Genomic DNA, 22,586 nt, shown 5'->3' with positions numbered 1-22,586 from the left:
GAAAGTTTCTTATAGTAGTTCTGATTTAGGAGAGAGTAGAGCAACTCACTTATTCTCATAAATGAGGACTTTGAGATTCAGACAGGTCAATTAATTTCAATTCCCTTCACCCAAATTTAAATGCTTTCTATATGCTAGGCATTGTGATTTGTCCAGGATCAGTCAGCAAATAAATGGCAGAGTTGGGACTAGAACCCATCCCTCTTGGCTCACAGACTAGTGCTTTTTCCATTATTACATTCTATTTGCCTTTATTTTCTATCAGCCCTCCTAGTTAAACCAGAGGTGACAAAATATGACTAAATAAAATTAAAATAGGTTTGGAACTAACTGTGAAAGGATTAGAGAGAAGAATTAAAAAGTGATTGTGTCCTGGAGGGGGGAAAAATCAACAAAATTCTACCACACACAACTCCTTCTAGCTTTGACACAAAAAAGGACCTAGATCTAGTGAAAAACAGAAGTCAGGCTGGTGATTGACCCTATGTTTTCACTTATGATACCCTAGGTATTGCTGACTCTCTAGTTTACATAGTTGTTGTTTTTTTGGCTGGGGTGGGTAGAGGAAGGAGAGTGGGGAGTGAGGCAGGAAAATGTATTTTCATTGGCATAAAGAACTCCCAGTGAGTAAACCTTCTCCACCAAAGCAGATTAGCAATTATTCATCTATTTATGGTTGTGGAGAGTTGATCCAGGTATTGAAAGGTTAAGTTAAAGGGAGGAGGTGAACCCAGGCGGTCCATTCTTTCCTAAAGAGGCTCATTCTTGAACTATCACACCATTCTATTGCTCCCATCTAAGCATTTGAGCCTTTTAATTTGTTGTTCTGAAAATTTTTAGGAGTGAGATTTTTCTACCATTTCAACAAAATGGAATCTGAGAATCATCAATTTAGAGCTTCACCAGGCATCACCTACTTCAACCCCAGCAATTCATAGGAAAAACTGGAACCTATGCTTACGCTACTGGGAAAGGTTACACTCAGGCTTAAAACCTAGGGTTTCTGGCTCCCCTTAGGATGTTTTCTCACTATATTTACTGCAGGTAAATAAAATAGGAATAAAGAGCAATACATGTTAGGGCCACACAGATTTGAAGTTCAGGAACTGTAACACAGGGTATGGAGACCCCTCGTGTTCTGCAGAGGAAGCACAAGCAGTTCTTTTTCTTATTTGACCTCATTTGGGAGTCTTGGGACAGAGAAAAGGCAAGAGCACATATACAGGTTACTTAGGATGATTGTTCCTTGTAACTCCTGTTCAACATTATTTCAGTTCAAATTCCAAGAAAAACTGATTCTTCGCCCTATTAATCTTAAGCACTTGAGAGATGAAAAGTTCTTAATAATAACAAAAACTAATGTTTATATAGAAATTATTATATATCAGCATTATGTGAAATGCTTTGCAATTATTAACTCATTTGATTCTCACAACAACCCTGTAAAGTTGGTTTTGTCTTTATTCCTATTTTATAGATGAAGACACTGAGACAAACAGAAGTTAAATGACTAACGTAGGGTCATACAACTAATAAATAAATTCAGGATGAAATTCTGAAGATATGAATAAACTAATTATGATGAGACACAGTTATCTAAAAAGTTGCATATGGTTGTTCAAGAACTCATAGATTAACTTAAATCTTTAAAAAGTTATGTATATATGAACAATATGGAAATGTTTTGCATGATAATATATGTTTAACCCAGATCAAATCATCTGCCAGCACTAGGATAGGGAAGGGAAGGGAGGAAAGGACATAAGTTCTATCATTTAATTTAGGAAAACTTGTATAGAAATTTGTTATTATATGCAATTAGTAAAAAATTAAAAATGAAAATAAAAAATATGTAAAGAAGATATGTATAAAAAGTGAAACAAGATCAGGTAATGGAAGAGGAATAAGTCATTGTCCTATAAGAATAGTGTCAGAATGAGGAAAAGCTGCTTCAGGATTATAAGACCAACAAAAAAGACTATTGTGGCTTTTAAAATATATTGGACAGTTTCAAGGAAAGAGCAAGACTATATTCTGGGGTAGGGGAGCATGGGACAAAGATAACAGATGACAAAAAGAAGGGAGAACTACTCAGCTTTTTTTTTTTTTGCTTCTGTTTTCTTTGCTCAGGATGATGCACTTTAAGCTGAAGAAAAAAATGGCCCATAAGAGTTTAAAATATAAGACGAGTAGGGAGCTAGGAATTCAGGTTACCAGCCCTAGATAAATTATGTGCCTGGAAAATATTGGAACTGGTAGATAGAAGTGCTGAGCCTTGCTTATTGATGACTTCCAGGGTATCTCAATTTTTAAAATAAGGAAATGAATACCTATGATCCCTTCCTCACAGCATTACTTTGAAGTTTAAATTAAAGAGTGTGTTGAAGTGGTTTGCAAACTCCAAATCACTAAATAAATGTCTATTGTTATTATCATTCTAGACAGTCCTTTCCATGATAAGCTCAAAGAGAATGAGCCCTGCTGAGTCAACCTGAAACTCTGAATTTGGAAAATCAGAACAGGTGTGCTCTGAACTTTGCAATTTTTCCTCCCTAAGGGAGAGGAAGGAAGAAGGAAGAAAGGGAAGGAATCCCCTTCTCTCTTTCCTTTTCCTCTCATTAAAATCTTACTTCCAATACTTAACTACTTATATGACCTTAGGCAAGATATTTAACCTCTTTGAAACAGATAAAGAATAAAATAATAAAGAAATAAAATAAATAAATAAGAAATAAAATAAATAAAAAATAAAGATAAAAATCTGTTAGACTAAATGGTTCTCTGAAGTTCCTTCCAGATCTAGACCCTCCAAAAAGGGGGGAAAAGATAGAATGCTTGAGGGAGAAAAAAGACACACCTCCCCATATTGTTCAGGTTTCTGTTTTGTTTTGTTTTTTCAAACTCCAGAATACATAGATATCATCATCCTCTTATTTTCTTATGATAGGAATATATTAGAAATGTCCTTTGTTCTGTCACATTTCTTTGTGTTTTAGCATGGTCTTCGGAACATTTGTTTCTTTCCTACGTCCTCAAGTTAATTAAGTACATTAAAAGTTATTATATAGCAACTGGGTATCTTCTTCAAGGACAAAAAGACCTTACTTTGGGAGTGGAAGAGGGAGCCACTTTTTGTTGGTGACGTTACAGATTACGGTCTACCAGATACTGGTTCAGAAATTATAGACTGACTTTAAATAATTTTTTTTCTGGGTCTAGAGCTTTTTAATACTGTTTTGGTTCTGGGTAGAGTTTGGGTTTAGAATTGTCTATTACTGAAATATATATTCATACAATATGCAGGATATATTGGGTAGGTATGTGATCTCTTTCATGAGAGGAGAACAATGGCATCTTTAGAAGAGTCCCATCATTACTCTCATGAAGCTACTTTTCTACCCATTCTTCCTACCACTACCATCTTTATACCAGAACTTTATTCAATGGTGAAATGTGATTTTCAAGACACTTATGCTTCTGTGCTGTTTCCAGGATGAGACATGATAATAAAAGTGAATTGAGTCTTAGAAAATATAAGGATTTCAACAGGTGAAGAGAGGAGGAGGAGGGGGGCATTTGTGCATTCATTCAACAATAATGAATTTAGCTTGGCTGGACCATAGAGTGCATGAAGGGGAATGATGAGAGAGAATTCTGAAAGGGCAAGTTACTAACTAACCAACTAACTAAGGGTTCCCCCTTTGCACCACTCTGGGGAGAGGAAAGAGATTGGGTTCACAGCTTAGCCCAGTTCCTAAAGAGCAGAGTCCCAAGTTATTAAACAGGTCTAGAGATAATAGAGATCTGAGCTCAGTCCATAACTGTGAAAGCAGAAAGGAGAGGGAGGTGAGGGAATCATCAGAGATAAAATTGACAAGTTTTGTAACTGATTTTGGATGAGGAGTCATAAAGAGAAAGGGGCAGAGGATACATTTTTTAAAAATTATTCTCCTTGGGGAAGTATTATGTTTTTAAATTATTCTAGATTAAAAGATAATTTGAAAGGAGCACTGAAAAACTGAATGCTTATCAAGACTTTTGTCTTATGTTTCTTTATAAAGGATTTCAGAAAGAAATGATGCTGCTAAAGCTCATAAGGCCAATACCTTGGATAACCGACTAACTAATAGGTACAAGTATTTACTAACTTTGGGAAAAGGTTCAACTACATGACACTTCTCAGACTTGCCCATCAATTTGCAAAGCTCTATTCTCACTAGACATATTCCATAATATCTTTTATAATTCATGTTTCTGGTTGTAAAAAGATAAATGATGGCTGAGGAACTGATGACCTCTATTTCTGGTCCATGCCTAGAGAAAAAGGAAAACTTTGTGGGGGTCTCAGGAAATCACATGAGCCCAGCTCTGGAGCTCATTACATTTACCACATGTCTATTACTTTAGAAAAGATTCTGGCAACAAGAGTATGACAAAAAATCATGTAAATGCAGATTTTACATTCTCATCACCAAGGAAAATGATTGAACACAGCTGCACAGCAAATAAAGACATTTGGTAAAAACAGAAGCAGCTTTTTTAGGGGGGAGGAAAAAAAAATCTTCTTTGGAGATTCTCACAAGATACATCCAAGAAAGGGAGGCCATGTCTCGGTATTTATCTGAATACCTATACTTTCCTCATTCCTCTACTCAAACAATTTTTAACCTGTTATTACATTGTATGATAAAAATATGAATGATCATAATACAGATGGTATTAATTATATTTTGTTGCCATTCGTTTATTTCTCAAATTTTAATATTTTTCTCCCATCAGAGACATGTCCCCTTTCAGAGCATCAGAAGCAACAAAACCGTATGTACATTTCTACTGAAACTAGATTTGAGAGAAAAATATCTTTGTTTCTTTGTATGTATATTCAAGGTACTACTTAGCCTCTTCTACATTAACTTCAGACTCACAGTATCATTTTTAATATACATTTAAACAAACATTTTCAGGAATGAAATCTGGGTTTTCTTTCTTCCTGGTTGTTTTCTCTCTCCCCCTCTTTTTCTCCTCCACTCTTTCCTTCTCTCCCTCTCTACTCTTCTTCTCTCTTCTTTCTTCTCTTCCCCTCCTCTCTCTTCTCCTTTAACTCTCCTCCCTAATTTCTACTTTTCTCCTTTTTCTCTTATCCTTCTCTCTTACCACTCAAATCTACTTAACTCTCTGCATGTCCTTGAGCAAGTTAACAATCTCCTTGAAACTTTAATTTCTTCAACTACAAGATGAAAGGTTAGACTTGATGTTCTCTGAGGTCCCTTCCAACTCTAAATCTATGAGCCTATAAGCTGATAACCGTTTGTCCCTTCCTTTCTTAATCTTTTCTTCTGATCATTGTTAATGCTTTCTAACTACATGATGTTCCTAGCTACCACCACCATCACCACCACCCCTACCCATGTTGCCTGGCTTCCCTTCCCTATAGTTCTTTTATTAATAGAAAAGGGACTCCAAAATTATGGGTCTCTTGCCCAGAGTGTATGAATGGAAAATATGTAAAGGTCTTTTTCAGGCTTTTAATTCTCAGTAGTAATTTATTTTCCTTCTTTCCTTTAAAAATTTTTATTTTTTTTATTGTGCCCATAGTAATTATTTACAACAAAACTTTCAATATATAAAAATTGTATAAGAAAATTATGTACTTTAATTTAAAATTTTTATAATTAACATATAAAAATTAGTAAGCTATTAACATTATTTGTCTATTCCCTTGTTCACTTGTTATTGTTTTGTGTATAAATTTTGTTGTTGAGGCTATTTTAGGGGCCATTTTTATTACTATTCAATATCTTTCTCTTCCCCGATCTAAAAACCTACCCATGTTGGTGATTCCCATTCATATTTAATGTTAAACCAGTATTTCTCAAGTGGTAGTTGAAGATACTAAGGGAAGTAGCTAGTATTTCTAGGTGGTGGTTGGGAGAGAAAGATATTGGTTGAAAGACAGGAAATTAGGATATCTTGCTTTATCTTGGCTTCCTCACTTTAACCCATTTTTTCCTCTTACTGACTTTGATGACAAAGTATGAATTCTTCAAAAAACAACTATGACTATAATGACAACAAATCATCTTTTTACCTTTAAATATAGACCATCTGGAGTTTCTTTCAACACTAGCACCACTAAAGGAACCTCTGCTGCTGCTGCTGCTCAGGTCACAACTCCTGTGAAGAAAAAGAGGTATTCATTATTTATCTCTGGGAAAATATTTTCTATATAACTGAGTTGTACCTTCTCTACCTGACTATGTAAATTGGGCTTTTCTGGAGGAGAAGTTTAAATTTTATCTTTGGTGTCTTCTTCTCTTCCTTCTTTATTCCCGGTTTCTCTATTTTTATGGTCTTCCATGTCTCTCAAATGCTCACCCATTCCCCGATCATGCCTCAGCTATTGCTGACCCTGCTTACAGTTCAGAATATCATCAATGACTGGGACAGCATTACTGAACAGTTCAAATGTTTAAAATGTCAAAATATTAAGTTGGAATTTGAATCACTATAACTTTTCACCCATTTGCCCTAATTCTGTCTTTTGTTGTGATAAAGAATGCATCTCCTACCAAAGCAGTCTCTCAAATATTTGAAGGTAGCTATGATTGTGCAATTCTTTTCCTCCAGGTTAAACATTCTTAGACTTTGTAATTGTTCTACATATATCGCATTGTTTAGACCTCTCATTTTCTTGTCCATCATCCTTTTGACAGCCTTTATTGATTTACCCTTTAATCTTTTTTGCTAAGAATTCTCAGATACTCCTGTCAATCCTAAAGATGAGTTAATGAAGTGTTTTTTTTTTTTTTTTGCTGGCAAAAGGCTTTATCCACTAAAGATGACACTATTTAAGTGTCTAAATTTGATTCCTCATGTTTTCAGTCATTATTTTCTTCAACACTATCATCACTGCAATGTTTTATTATTTAGTGTCCAAAGGAAACCAGAAAATTGGTTTCAGTGTGGAGAGTATACAACATGGAATGTAACATTAGTTATTTTCCATTCTATTACAGAGGAGCTCTTCCATTCTATTTCCAAGAGTTGGTAGTTAGAAAAAAAAAACAACACAACATAAAATAAGTTGTCTTTTTGGCTGCTAAATGTTGTAAGTTGATCCTAAACAGATATGGCTTTGAGCTTAGGCCTTCTGTACATTCTGTTTGTAACATGTGTTATTTTTTAACAGACAATCTTGGTTTCCACCACCACCTCCAGGTTATAACACCACCCAGAATGCAGCAGGAAACAGAAGGTAAGGAAGAAAGACCAAACACATTTGCTGAGTGATTTTATAGGAGAATTGTTTCTTTTTTTTTTTTTAAACTTTGTTATCTGAGATACTTTGGAATATTGTTGTTGTTCAGTAGTTCAGTCATGTCTGATTCTTTGTGATCTCATGGACCATCGTAGGCTAGTCCCTTTTGTCCTCCACTATCTCCCAAATTCTGTCCAAGCTCATGTTTGTTGCTTCCATGCTTCCATGATTCTATCTATCCAACTCATCCTCTATTATTCCCTTCTTATTTTTCTTTCAATCTTTCCCAACATCAGGGTCTTTTAAAAATGAGTTTTATCTATGTGGCCAAAGTATTTAAGATTCAGCTTCAATATTTGTCCTTCCAAAGAATAATCTTCATTAATTTCTTAAAGTATTGACTGATTTGATCTCCTTGTTGTCCAAAGGACTCTCAAAAGTCCACCAGCACCACAATTGGAAAGTATTGATTCTTTGGCACTTGACTTTCCTTATAATCCAACACTCACAGCTATACATTGCTTGCTACTGGAAAAACCATAGTTTTGACTACACAAACCATTATTGGCAAGGTGATATCTTTGATTTTTAGTATACTGTCCAGATTTGCCATAGCTTTCCTTCCAAAAACAACTATCTTTTAATTTCATAGCTTCAGTTGCTGCCTGCAGTGATCTTTGAGTCTAAGAATATAAAATCTGACACTGTTTCCATTTCTTCTTCCTCTATTTGGCAGAAGTCAATGGAATCAGTTGCCATGACCTTATTTTTTTTTCATGTTAAGCTTCAAGTAAGCTTTTATGCTCTCCTCTTTCACCCTTATCAAGAGGATTCCTAATTCTTTACTTTCTGCTATCAAAGTGATATCTTCTACATATCTGAGACTGCTGATATATCTCTTAGCAATCTTAATTCTAGTTTTTGGTTCAGCATTTTACATGATGTGCTCTGCACATACATTAAATAAAGTGACAATCTATAGCCCTGTTGTACACCTTTTCCAATCTTAAAGCCAATCAACTGTTTCATGTTCAGTTTTAACTATTGCTTCTTGAGCTGCATATGGTTCCTCAGGAGACAAGTAAGATAATCTGGTACTCTCATCCTTTTGAGGGCTTGCCACATTTTGTTGTGATCCACATAGTTAAAAGCTTTAGTGTATTCAATGAAACAGAAATAGATGATTTTTCTGGAACCCCATTGCTTTCTCCATAATCTAGTGAATGTTGACATCTTAGTCTCTAGTTCCTCTGCTTCTTTGAAAACCAGCTATACTTCTGGTAATTCTTAGTTCACATGTTGCTGAAGTCTACCTTGTAAAATTTTAAGCATAAGCTTCCTGGAAAGTGAAGTGAATGCAATTGTTCAGTAATTTGAATACTTTTTGACAATGCTATCCTTTAGGATTGGGATATAAACTGATCTTTTCCAATCCAGTGGCCACTGCTTAGTTTTCTAAATTTGCTGGCATATTGAGTGTAGCACTTTAAAACATTATCTTTTAGTACCTTAAACAGCTCAGCTGGAATTTTGTCCTCTCCACTAGCCTGATTATTAGCAATGCTTCCTAAGGCCCACTTTTACTTTATTCTTTAGGATGTTTGACTCTAGGGCAGTAACCATGCCAGCATGGTTGTCAGTGATGTTAAGATCTTTCTTAGATAGTTAGGCTTATTTTTGCCAACTTTTACTAATCTCTTCTATTTCTGTTAAGTCTCTACCACTTTTCTCTTTTATCATGACCATTTTTACATGAAATAGTTGCTTGATATCTCAAAAATTTTTTGACGAGATCGCTTATCTTTCCTTTTATATCATTTTTTTCTATTGCTTTGCATTGCTCATTTAAGAAAACCTTATCTCTCCTTGTGGTTGTCTGGAATTCTGATTTCAGTTGGGCATAACTTTCCCTTTCTCTGTCTTTTGCTTTCCTTTCTTCCTCAGCTATTTGTAAAGCTTTATCAGTTAGACATTTTGCTTTCTTGCTTTTCTTTTTCTTTTTCTTTGCCCCTCTTTCCCCCCCCCCCCCCCCCCTTCTTGTACAACATTGCAACCTCTGTCCTTAGTTCTTCAGGCACTTGACCTGACCTAATCACTTAAAAGTATTTTTTATCATCTGCACTTTATATTTGTAAAGGAATTTTGTTTGCATTATATTTATACAATTTGATGGTTTTCCCTACTTTCTTCAGTTTAAGTCTGATAATACAATAAGAAGCTCATGATCCGAGATCAAGGTCTTCTTTTAACTGACTGTATAAGTTTCTTCACTTTTGGCTATAAAGTATTCGATAAATGTGATTTTGATATGGATGGTCTGGTGATATCCGTGTGTAAAAAAGTACGATATCCAGCATATTGATATTTAATCTTTCTATCTCCTGTTTGACCACAACCAGCTTACTTGGGTTCATAGATCTTATATTCAAGGTTCCTATGCAATATTCATCTTTATAGTATCAGACTTTCCTTTCATCACCAGGTACATTTAGGGCTGATCTTCCTTTCAGATTTTGCTCAACTATTTTACTTCTTTCTGGAAACTACTTGTAGTTTTCCTCTACTTTTTTCCCCAGTAGTGTATTGAGTATCTTTTGACTGAGGGGCTCATATGCTTTATCATTTTAAAGTCCGTGTACTTTTCTTGGAAAAGATAATAGAGGGGTTTGACATTTCCTTCTCCAATGGATCAGCTTTTTTCAGAATTCTCCACTATGATTTGCCCATCTTGGGTAATGCTGCATGGCATAGTTCAAAGTTTTATTAAGTTACGCAAGCCCTTTGCCACAAAAAGGCAGTGATACTGTAAAAGACTTTGGAATATATTGAAGAAAAATATAAACTAATTTGGCTAGTGTGCTTCTCTTGGAATTTGGGTATGACACATAATCATCCCAGGCATCCACTGAGCTAGAAAAAAACACTGGGAAGGGGGCAGTCAGGTGGCTCAATGGATTGAAAGCCATGCCTAGATAAGGGATGTCTTGGGTTCAAATAGGGCCTCAGACACTTCCTAGCCGAGTGACCTAGGACAAGTCATTTAGCCCCAATTGCTTAGCTCCTATTGTCTTATTCTTCTGTCTTAGAACCAATACATAGTACTGATTCTAAGAAAGAAGGTAAAAATTTCTTTTAAAAAGAAAGCAAAACACTGGGAGCAGATGGTAAAAGCAGAAAGTGGAGTTCTACACTAGGCAGTGGTTAGCTGCATCAAAAGTTTATGGTAAACAATTGCTTCTGTCATACAATGGATAAAAGAGCTTGGATAATATATAACAATTTTGAATATAGACTATGTAGATGTCACTTTTATTCTGGAATTTCCATGATAATCACTTTAACATCCATTCAACAAGTATTTGTCACATGTCATCCTCAATGCTATTTGTTAAATTACTCTCCTTAAGATGCTGTATTGGATAATGGGGTGATATAAAGTCAAAGAAGATCCCACTTTCAAAGAGTTTACAATATGACTAGAGAAATAGATATATACCAGAAAATATACCCAATCAAAAAGGAAAAGTGTGTTACTGATCTATGAACAGATGCTATGAAAATTTTTAAGAAGATGAGCTACTTTTGGTTGGGAGAATCAGGTAAGGCTTCATGGGGAATATTGCAACTCAACTAGACCTTGAAGGGTGGATCAAAATTTCAGTAGTAATGATTTGAAGAGTAGAGCTTTTCAGATGCAAGCAGAGGCAAAATGGTAGGAAACTAGTGGACAAGTTTAGAGGCTAACAATTTAAATGGTGTATAACCTATATAAGGAAGAATACTGAGACATGAGACTTGAAAAGACAGTTTGAAGACAGACTGTGAAGGACTTTGAATATCAAGCTAAGAAGTCTAGACTTTATTAACTAAGCAGTAGAGAGATATTGAAGAGTTTTGAGCACTGAAATGAAGTAATCAGATTCATTTCTTTCTAAGAAAAACTAAATTTATGATACCAAATTCAGTGTACTAATTAGTAATAAATGCTAATGATTTATTTAGCCATAACCATGAATAAAAATAGGTATTCATGATCAAATTGACTTGCATTTGGATAAAGTAGTCCATAACTGTTTTAATGATACCAGTTCTCAGTATTCTTACTTTAAGGGCTATGATCATTATTCTATATGGTACTTTGGGGACATTACTTAATTTCAAATTCAAGTTAATTCCAATAAATGAATAATGAATCTCATAATGCCCAAAATGTTCAATCAAGTTAGCTTCTTCTTTGAAATCTCTGTGTTAACCAGGACCTAGGTGGGAAGAAAGTTGGCTGGATTTTAGGTTTTCCACAAAGAAGCTTCACCTTTCATGTGAATTGTGTTCAGTCCTAAGGGAGATAGGATTAGGCATTAGAGGGGACCAGGCAGTTTTCTATTTCTGGCTTAAATCACTACTCCAAAGATCAGGGAGAGTTCTCACAACAAAGCTTAGATATGACTAGCATCTAGGGTTTCCTCAGTAGTTATTAACAGAGTAACTTCTGAGAAGTCTAGAGAAGTATTCTAGAATACTTCTGGAAAAGTATTTAATATGCAAAATATTTACAGGAAAGTTATTTATTTCTCTTGCCACAAAAATGCTTAAAACAAGACTAAAAATGTACACCTAACATAGTTAAAACATAAAATAATAATCCATCATCCTTATTATATCTATTCAAAGGTAAAGATGATTTTGTGGAACTGCTGAACAGTTAAACATTCCCTTCTTATTTGTAATGTCTGAGTAACTCACAAAGCTTAGAGCTACTGAACAGGCAGGGAATGGCTTAGATTTTCAGAATCTTCAATTGCAGTACCATTTAAAAAAAATCCTTACCTTCCATCTTGAAATCAATACTAAATATTGGTTCCAAAGCAAAAGAGCAGTAAGGGCAATGCACTTGGGATTTAGTAATTTGCCCAGGGTCACCCAGCTAGGAAGTATCTGAGGTCAGATTTGAACCACCTAGCTTCTCCTACAGTACCATCTTTGTGGTGGTCAACTTCTCCCATGAAAGCCATAGAACTTTCCAGTGGCTATGGTGCTGACTCAGGAAAACTAGCAAGCTCTTAGTCTTACCATGTACCTGTTAAGACTACAAATATTTCTCTTTCAGAATTACTATTTCAGGACCTAGATTCAAGGGGGAAAAAAACTCATAAAACTGAAGAAGGTCATGAGGAGCAGACTCAGGTCCAACTAGGCAAGCACATGTCCCAATTATTAAGTCTGGATCCACACTTCCATGAAGTACCACAGACACTAGGGTGTAGAGGGGAGAGAGAAAGTCCCTCCCTTGATTGCTAGAAATCTAAGAGGGAGCAGACACAAGACCATGTTTATTCTTTGTGATTTTTCAATATTTAAAAATTATTTTGTGGTTCTTTCCATTTTCCTCATTGTATTTATTGTGTATAATATTTGCCTAGCTCTGCTTAATTCACTTGGTATCAGTTCAGGTAAATCTTTCCATGTTTCTTCTTCCTATTTGTTCCTTTATCTGCTCAAAAAAGCAACCAAATTTACTTGGCATCAATCCTTGTTGTCCTTGACAATACAGATACCATTTTTTCCCTCATCTCATATATCTTTCCCTTTTGAAATGTTCTTGGAGCCAGTAACAGCAGGTGGCTGGGATATTCAATGGCCACAATGAGAATTCCTATATCAATTATTAACTACACAAAGCTTTAGAGGCTGAGATGAGATAAACCTTCCCCTAATACTCTGAGCTACTTGCCCTATGGGACTATTTGCTAATGCTATTCTTCTGGAAAAGATGGGAGTATAAACAAGTATACGTAAACTATATTCTGGTTTAAACATCTGATTGATAGCTTTACAATTCCCAGCTTGATCTAACTGGAATAATTCCTAAGTAAATTAATATCTACTATTATAATTTCAGTTGACTACATTTTAATATAAGCAAATAATAATCTGTAAATGGAAAGAGCTACACACCAATTTTTTAAAAAAGTGAATATTACAAAATTACAAAGATCAAGTAAAACTCAAATGAAGAAATATTAGGACTCTTCTAACTCTTTGTGGAGTTGTTATGTTGATTTTTTCCCCTTCCCCCCAAAACCCTTTGTTATAAAGATGTCTTACTGAGAACGATAAGGACAGAATATTGGAATAACTATGATGATGTAAAAACCAGAAGTTATCAATAAAAAACTTATTGAAAAACTAACAAATAGTAGCCAGGAAACAGAAAAGTTTTGACCTAACCTCTTTTTTATATTTGTCATGAACTTCCTAGTTTGAAATTACCCTTTAATGCATACATAATTAGGTGCAGTGTTTTGTTGGGGATGGTGTCTTCCAAAAAATCTCATAATCTCATCTTTTTAGAGCTAAAAGTATTTATTAAGTACCTTCTTGATAGAAGGCAAGACAGAAGTGTGTCCTGTTTCTGACACATACTGGCCATGTGGCTTCTAAGCAAGTGTCTCAATCCCTCAGAGTTTTAGGTAATTCAGAGATAGAGGGAGGGAGAAAGAGAGATAGACAGACAGACAGAGACTGAGAGAGACAGAGGGAGAGGGAAAGAGAGGCAGAGACAGAGACAGAGAGAGACATTGACAGACAGAGAGACGGAGAGAGAGAGAACTCTAAGTAAAGAGCTAAGTAAAGTCTATCCTGTATTATATGGTAACACAAACTGAACCTTAAAGGATTCCAGGGATTCTAAAAGGCAGATGTGAGGAAGGAGTACATTCCAGGTGTGTGCAAAAAGGTGAAACATGGAGTGCTAAGACTTGGTGATAGTAAGTAGACTAGTTTGGCTAGAATGTAAAGTGTATGTGAATGGAATAATGTGCAAATAAATCTGGAAACGTAGGATGTAGCTAGATTATGAAGGCCTATAGTGCCAACCTAAGGAGTTTGCATTTCATCTGAAAGTCAGTAGAGAACTATTCTTAAATAGGTTAGGCCCCTAGTTAGGGCTCTGCTTTAGAAAAAGTATTTTCATAATTGTGTGGAAGATAGGTTGATGAGCAGAGAGGAGAGAATTGGGGAATCTGATTAGGAAACTGTCATTTAAGTGAAGAGGTGATAAGGGCCTGAATTGGTGGTAAGCCATGAAAAGTATAGAGAAGTAGGTGAATGAGAGATATTTTAATGGCAGAACTGACAAGACTTGGCACATGGTTGGGACAAAGGAGAAGGAAAAGACGAGGATATTCTGATATTGCAAACCTACATGAATGAAAGGATAATGGTACTCCTAGAGGAAATAAGGATGTTGGAAGGAGGAATATGTTGCAGCTAAATAGGAAATAATGATTTCTGTTTTGTAATATGTTTTGCTTGAAGTTTTGGTGTTTTTTTTTTTTTAAGTGGAAAAACAAATCTGGAAAGACTTAATCAAGGAATTCTAAGGTTCACCTTTTTTTTTTCTGTGTATTTCAATATCCACCAAGTCTTAATCTGATAGAAATAGTTGACAATTACTATTCAGAATGTTGACCATATTTTTCAAAATCACTTCTTATTTTAGCTCTCTATTAATTATTAATCTATTAATCCAAATCATTATTATAAACAACTTACTTCATGACCTGACCGCATATGGAACCAAAGGGCTATTCATGAGCTTACTTCTCATGTTCCCAATTCAGTTGAGCTAGTTGATATATATCTGCAGAAAACAGACATCATTTGGCTGTTTGCCTTGACAATTTATAGTTAATTGGTTGTGATTCCAACTGGAGAAAAGAGATGAATTATAAATCCTTTTCCCACAGACTGGCTGGCATCCATAGCACCAGAATTAAGGACAAAAGGTAACTATCAAAGCAGATTGATCAATTTAAAAATTCATTCCTTTTTTAGAGTCATGGATGACACATTTAGTAGGCACTCTAAAACATTTCTCTATCAGCAGTGGCAACATTCCTACAGTTTTACAGGCTGAAAATGAAAGAATCATATTGATTCAATAATAAAACTCTTGATTTTTAAAGTGCTTTCCCTTGGAGAAACTTGAAATGACAATTTCTCTTTTTTCCTATTTAATGCCTCTTTTCACACTTAAGGTTAAGAAATAACTTTTTAGTAAACCCTGAAAATGGGAAGAAAGTGCTGAAGAAGGTCTTTGCCTTCAAAAGGACTTTATGAAATTTGAGCTACAGTGGAAGTTATTAATCATAATTTTTAAAGGAGTCAGATTTTTAAAATTAACTTTTCAATTCACTTAAAATTTGTATCTTCTCTGATTTCATACATGTACAGAATTCCATCATCTTTAAAAACACAAACAACAAACAAAATGTCAAAGCTGATACTGTCATTTAGCCCCCTGACCTTTCTCACTGTGACTCCATTTCCTCTCTTCTTTTCATATTAATTCTTTAATAAGCAGTTTATGTCTGCTACTTCTATTTCTTCTCTACCCATTTGTACTTTCCTTTTTATTTCTGTCTAGGTAATATCTTTATCAATTTTATGCCTCAAACTACTGCAGTGGTCTACAATTGCTATTGCTTCTGGTCTCTCCATAATTAAATCCACTTTACAAACTGTGGCCAGATTAATCTTCCTAAAAATTACATCATGCATCAAGTTATTCTACTACTCACAGGTCCACAATGCCTATAGGAGCTATCTGAGTTCAGACTCTACACCTTGGCACTTGATATCCAGGTGTGATGGCGAATGGTGTGATGGTAAATAACTATTGACTGGGGTTAGTGGAGAATTTGCATGACACCCTTTTAAGTTAAATCCGCTTTTTTTTTTTCTAACATTTTCTCCATCTTTCTTACTTACTTACATCACACTTTCTTAATTCTGGAAATCAACAAAAAAGTAAACCAAACCCTGATTTTTGGCATTAAATATTTTTAAGTTGTAAATGCTTATGCTAAAATTTTAACAATTAGCTCTCAAGAACCATTATTAGCTGGCTCCAATACACCCCTGATTCTAATGTAATGTAACTAATCTACTTAGATGATTGAATTCTTTCCCCCTCCTTAGCTAAGCTTTCTTCTTTCTTTCCCACCTATCCAAATTCTACCCATCCAAAGCTTTGGCTTGAATTTCACTTTCCCCTTCCATAGCTTTTCCAGCAAATTGTGGTCTCCCTTTCCTAAATGTATAGTGATTATTATATTTATCATTTATTTGGCAACTAATTTTCCTGTGGAAAATAAATATATGTATATATCCTATCTTCATTCTATTTATAATTATTCTTTGGGCTGTGTACTTAAGATATGATCCATGATTGTTGATTCAGAACTTTTTAAATGCTTACTTCTTTTCAATTTTCATTTAAGTCTTATTAAAAAGATTATTCTTTGCTAAGGTTTGCTGGTATTCATCTAACATTTATTATTGTCAATGGACCCATGGAAATTGGCTCTTTAAAAATTTATTATTCAAAATGTTTAGGAGTTCAAACAAAATAAGCATTTTCATATATAAAGAAAAAAGAAGATGTTACACAAATGAAATAAAAATCTCCTATATGTTTAACTTACTTTTCTTCATATCTACATAACAAATCCCATCCACTAGTATCCCAATCCCTCCTCACTTCATATAGGACATTGTCAAGGAAGCCAACTTGTTCATATAAACTAAGTCTTTCATGTTTTATCTTTCTGTTCCCTTTCTGGAGACAACATTCTTAGTATATTCTTCTAGTACAGTTCCGTGGCTATGTATAATGAATGTTCTCCTGGCTCTACTCTTTTCATCTTTCATTATCTTGTTGAGTTCTTCCCAGGTTTTTAAAAAGTCAATTTGTTCTTCATTCTTATGGTGCATTAGTATTTCATCATAATCATATACCATAATTTGTTTAGCCAATCCCCAATTGATGGGCATTCCCTCAGTTTCCAGTTCTTTGCCACCACAAAGAGAGCTTCTATAAATATTTTGGAACATATGGGTTTTTTCCTCTTTCCCCAATCTTCTTGGAAAACAGACCCAGCAATATCATTGAGTATACACAGTTTTATAACTCTCTCAGTGTAATTCCAAATTGCTCTCCAAAATGGCTGGATCAAATTACAGTTCTACCAACAGTGCATTAGTGTCCCACTTTTTCACATCTACTCCAGCATTTGTCATTTTGAAAGTGGTTCTTTCAAACCTAGTGCTATGAATGCTAAAATTATTTGTTGCAATATATCCTCCAGATAATCCTCTAAGAAATATGATAGGTTTAAATATCCTATCAGAAAAGTTCTGATTCTTATTTTAGCAGTGGATAAGACTGCTGGAGTCAGAGTCAGGAATATTTATGTTCGTATCTGACTTCTGATACTCATTAGCCATGTGATCATGAGCAAGTCATTCACTTTTCTGAGCTTTAGTCAATTCTCTACATGTTATCTCCTAAGTCGTAGACATACTACAATCTATAACAATCTATTGACATTTAGAACTGTAAATGAATCAATAAATTGAATCACTAATATGAATTCATGAATGAAAAAGCATTTTTAATTATTATATCCCCTGCAGTGTCTGTAGGGAATACAAATACAAAAGTGATCTTGTCCAGGCTCTTATTTTAACGCAGGGAATGACATATGAGAATGATAATGTTTTCATTTGCAAAAAGGGATGGGATGGTACATGAAGCTATAGAGGAGTAGATTGACACATAGACCTTTTTTTTTACTAGTAATGATGATAGTATTGATTTTATTATGGTTCCAGAACTAGAAAGCAGTGAGTAGGGGCAGGGGTAGAGGGGTGGGTGGGTAATGGAAAGAGGTAGTCAGAGTATAAAGTGAAGTATGTCTGGGATCAGCTCAAAACAGCCAGACAGAAAAGGCTCTTAGCAACCAGGACAATGTAGCCCCAGTATGGGAATTTTAGAGCTAAAAGGATTAAGTAAGTCCCCCAAGAGCATGGTCTCTGGTCTCTGTTCTCTGATCTCAAGGCTGGAAGATGCAACAACAGGTCAGCTGGCAAGAATGTGGTTGGTGTGTATATGAGAAAGAAATATAGTATGTAAGAGAAATATGTTTGGGGAATAATGAGAATTATTGGATATTGTTGAAATATACAATTAGGAAACATTTCCTTCTTTTTTCTCAACGTTCACTGTTAAATCTCCTCATATTTCTACCTTTTTTATACTTATCAAGAAATTTCCCCTTCCTCCCAAGAAAATTGTTGTTGTTTAGTTATATTCAACTCTTCATGACTCTTTTTTTTTAGGTTTTCTTGGCAAAAATACTGGAGTGGTTTGCTATATCTTTCTCCAGCTCATTTTGTGAGGAAACTGAGGTAAACAGGGTTAAACAACTTGCCCAGGGTCACACAGCTAGTGTCTTAGGCTGGAACTGAATTAATGAAGATGAGTCTTCCTGACTTCAAGCTCAGCACTCTATCCATTGTGCTACCTAACTTCTTCTACATAGAAAATTAGCTGTCAGTAATCACTAGTATACATCTTTGTTTTTCATGTTGTTCATCTATTTTGGAACTTAGAATCATTTTGGAAGATTAACAACATTCACTGGTCCCAGACTAAAAAACTATGAAATGTGTCTCAATTATAGAGAAAGGATTTTTTAAAAAAAGTTTTTAGAAATAAGTATTACTAATATCGTATAGAAAAACAGAACAAAATGTTCCCCCCAAAAGTCCCTGTCATACTTTCTCCACAAGTACATAAAGGTCTAGTAGAAAATGGGTTCAAGCTTATAGCACAAATGGGGAAAAGAAAGAAACATAGCTCCCTGAAGTCATTTTCCTGGATCTAGAAATTCAGGGGAAAAAAAATGAAATATAGTCACTTTCTTTTAGTTTAATTAGTAATAATCATTTAGTTTAGTTAATAATTAATTGGTTAACAATTTAGTTAGATAATAATTACTTTAAATGATTTAGTTAATAGTTGTAGTTTAATTAAGAAGTCTTTTTTTATGTCAGAACATAGCATAAAGTCAGCATAGCAAATATATACCAAAAGACCTGGGTTGGAGTCCTGCCTCTAACAGTAGGAACTGTGTGGCTCTGGGCAAATCTCCTACTCTGTTGTTGCTAGCCATTTTGTTAAGTGCCAGAAATATAAATATAGTCCAAAAGAAAGACATTTCTTGCCCTCAAAGAGCTTACATTCTTGATGACACATAAAGGAGGGAATGAATGTATGTGGTATGAGCATTATTGTAGAGAAAGTCCTGGAAGTGAATCTGAAGTATAGCTGGAGAGGAATGTGTCTTCCTTAGAGGTTCTGGGAGGAACCAGCCAGTGGGGAGAGGGAGAAAAGTACCTCCAATGTGTAAAATCCAAGGATGTTGTAAGGTTCCAGGTTGGAGAGGTTTATGAGGAATTGTAGAGAAAGCCTAAGAGGAAAATCAGGGGTGCAAACTGGAGAGGTTTCCCCCAGGAACTCTTTAAAACTACAATGGCCAATTTTTATTCAGAGTTCTCTATATTTTTTTCAAAGCCCTTAGCACAAAAAATGTTATGCAACCTTTCTCTCTCCCTGCTCCATCCCATTAAATCAAAATAAACCATATTACTCAGACTTCTGACTATGGATGAATGACTGATAGGTAACCAAAGCTCCTTTTAGAAATTTACTAAAAAAGGAATATAAAGCACTTGTTTAACATTACATTTTCCACAAATTATCTACTCTAGTCAGTCAGTAACTAAAAAAATTTTGAGGAAACAGTGATTCCTAGAATAACAGTCAAAATGCAAAGAAGAAAATATTTCTGATAATCATTTTCATCCAAAAGTCCCAAGTATCTGGCAACACAATTACAATATTTCCTTAATCAAAATTTCTATATACTATCTTCAATACCTTTTCCTCACTTGTTTCATAGCTATTCTTCTCCTCCTCCTTTCCTTTCCAGTTAGCTAATTGGTGGATAATTAAGAGAAAAATGCTTGATCGATTTATGAGTTGCCATGACAACCTTGCTCTGCAGCTATTTTTTGACTCTAAACCATAAATGATGCTTTAAAAAAACCCACCAAGAACCAACTACCATTTCCATATTTATTTGACAGTGTTAACCATTTTACTGCCAGTCTATTGACAAATTTAATAATATAATAAGTAAAAAAGCATATTTCATTTGGAGCTCAACTGAAATCCGTTTTGCATTTACTTTAAATCTTTTATGGATTAAAAAAAGTTCTGAGATAAAACCTCTTAGTAAAATTGGAGATTGTAATAGTGAATCTTATATTCAGGTTTTTACCGTATCCATCAATCATTCATTAACTTTTGCAATGATTATTTTAGTTTTTACAAATATTTGTGCATTTTGGATTTACATTTTGAGAAGAATTTTATTCATGGAATCTGATCCAGAATCACTATATTTATATACTAACACATAATGGTATCAAGAGTATCTCTCTTTAGTTCTATAGGCATAATAAATGGAGTTTCCAGCTTACAAACAGAATCATTGAATTTAATACTTGGAAAGTAATTTAGGCTTCAACTATTCCATTTTTAGGTGATAAAACTGAGAAGATAAGAGAAATCAGAGAGCAAATTAGTTAAATAGCTAAGTCTAAGTTGACTATTAGCACTATTTTTATTTAGCTACTCCATGCTCCAGTTCTTTTAAAAAATCTGGTATGTCTTTGTTTTCTTGTACTAAATAAAACTCGTGCTATGCCTCAACTATTCCTTCCTTCACTTTTGTACAAAAGCTATCTACATCAGCCTAGAGATATATGGAACTTATGTGTTCAACTGAAAGCATTGCTTTTGTCCTCATCTCGATAACATTAATGACAACTTCTGCCTCTGATATTTTGAATTTAGGTTTATTGACCTTTCTGAGAGGAACTCAGACAGATGGAAAGAGATGAATTTCTCTTCATTTCTACATGAACAAGGCAAAATAACAGTTGATGTGAATATTGAGAAAATTCTTAATATAATTTTACTTTAAAAAAAGAAACTCTGCCTGTTATGACAAGTGATCCCGCCTGTTAGGTTTCCAAAAGGACGTTCAAGTGTGAGATTGTTGAATAACAGATGACTTTTTTTAGCCAACTTGTCAAAAAATTTTTAAAATAATTTAGCAGCCAAATATTTTTCCAATCTGAAAAGCCCCAAATAATCCAACATGGAAGCTGGGGGGTCCTTAATATTTACTATAAAGGCATTTCCTATTAATGTCATTAAGTGATTCTGCAAAACCATGATACCAGGTGAAACAATACTATAGAGAACACTATTTCCATGAGAATCAAATCATATTGTGAGATCACAATCCTGGTTAGTAAAAAAAGTCTGCCATAAAAGCCATGGGTCATATTTAGAAAATACTTTAAAATTCACAAAGTGCTTTTCTCAAAAAGTATTTATCACCTCCATTTTTTAGATGAGGAAACAATTTCAGAGAATAGATTGGGGTGGTAGAAAGGATTTAGAGTTTGAGGTTTGGTTCAGATTTGAATCTCAGTTCTACCGTTTATTACCTTCATGACCTTGGGCAACTTGTCTGGGTCTCAGCTATCTTCCCTGTTACAGCAGTGGATTGAACTAGATCTCTAAGGTCCTGTCTATGTCAATGTTAATGATCTTATGACTTGCCTTCTGTCGTGAAGCTACTAAGAGTTAGAATGGATAGTCATTGACTCTTGAAGTTCAAGAGTCATTGCTTCTTCTAGTGCCTTCCCATTCACTTCCATTAATGGGGCAGATTTGGGGAATTGAGGAAGGGCAGGGGGAACATGTAGGTATAGGCAGATACTACTAGGTACTGCTTCAGTCTTCATGGCAAAGATAATGTAGTGATTTTCTTTCTTTTTTTTAAAACCCTTATCTTCTGTCTTAGAATCAATTCTGTGTATTGGTTCCAAGGCAGAAGAGTGGTAAGGGCTAGGTAATGGGAGTTAAGTGACTTGCCAAGGGTCACTCAGCTGGGAAATGTCTGAGGCCAGATTTGAACTGGGGACCTCCCATCTCTAGGCCTGACACTCAGTCCAATCCACAGAACCACCTAGTTGTCCCCACCATTTCCTTCTCTAGATCATTTTACAGATGAGGAAACTGAGGCAAACAGAGTTAAGTCAATCACAAATGTCAGAGCCTGGATATGAATTCAAATCTTCCTGCCTCCAGGCTGAATGCTCTATCTACTGAACCACCTTGCTACCCTGACGTAGATGATGCTCTAACAAAAGGGACCAAGGAACATAGACAGGTAGGATGAAAATCAAGAGACGACACTGTCACAAAAACTCAGAGAAAGGAGGGTGTCCAGGAGAGAATGGTAAAAACATATTGATCATTCCTTTGACTTCTATGGCATTTATATGATATTGGCACTTAGCTAACTGAGGCTTATTATAGTTTGTAATTATTTCTTGTACA

The 22,586-nt window shown here is 34.8% G+C and overlaps 1 protein-coding gene across 1 annotated transcript in view; it reads left to right on the top strand.

Moving 5' to 3' along the window:
* Positions 1–22,586, top strand: part of SCEL (sciellin) — a 153,015-nt gene that overhangs the window by 22,159 nt on the left and 108,270 nt on the right. Inside the window, exons 5-8 of the mRNA XM_044669362.1 lie at positions 4,062–4,130; positions 4,780–4,818; positions 6,101–6,190; positions 7,190–7,255. Of these exons, the coding sequence (XP_044525297.1) occupies positions 4,062–4,130; positions 4,780–4,818; positions 6,101–6,190; positions 7,190–7,255 (264 nt within the window). The remainder of the gene's footprint in view (positions 1–4,061; positions 4,131–4,779; positions 4,819–6,100; positions 6,191–7,189; positions 7,256–22,586) is intronic.

Source organism: Gracilinanus agilis, chromosome 3 (genome assembly GCF_016433145.1).
Source record: "Gracilinanus agilis isolate LMUSP501 chromosome 3, AgileGrace, whole genome shotgun sequence".
Lineage (NCBI taxonomy): Eukaryota > Metazoa > Chordata > Mammalia > Didelphimorphia > Didelphidae > Gracilinanus > Gracilinanus agilis.
Note: the sequence above shows the minus strand (reverse complement) of the source record. Positions and strands in the feature narration are given on the sequence as shown.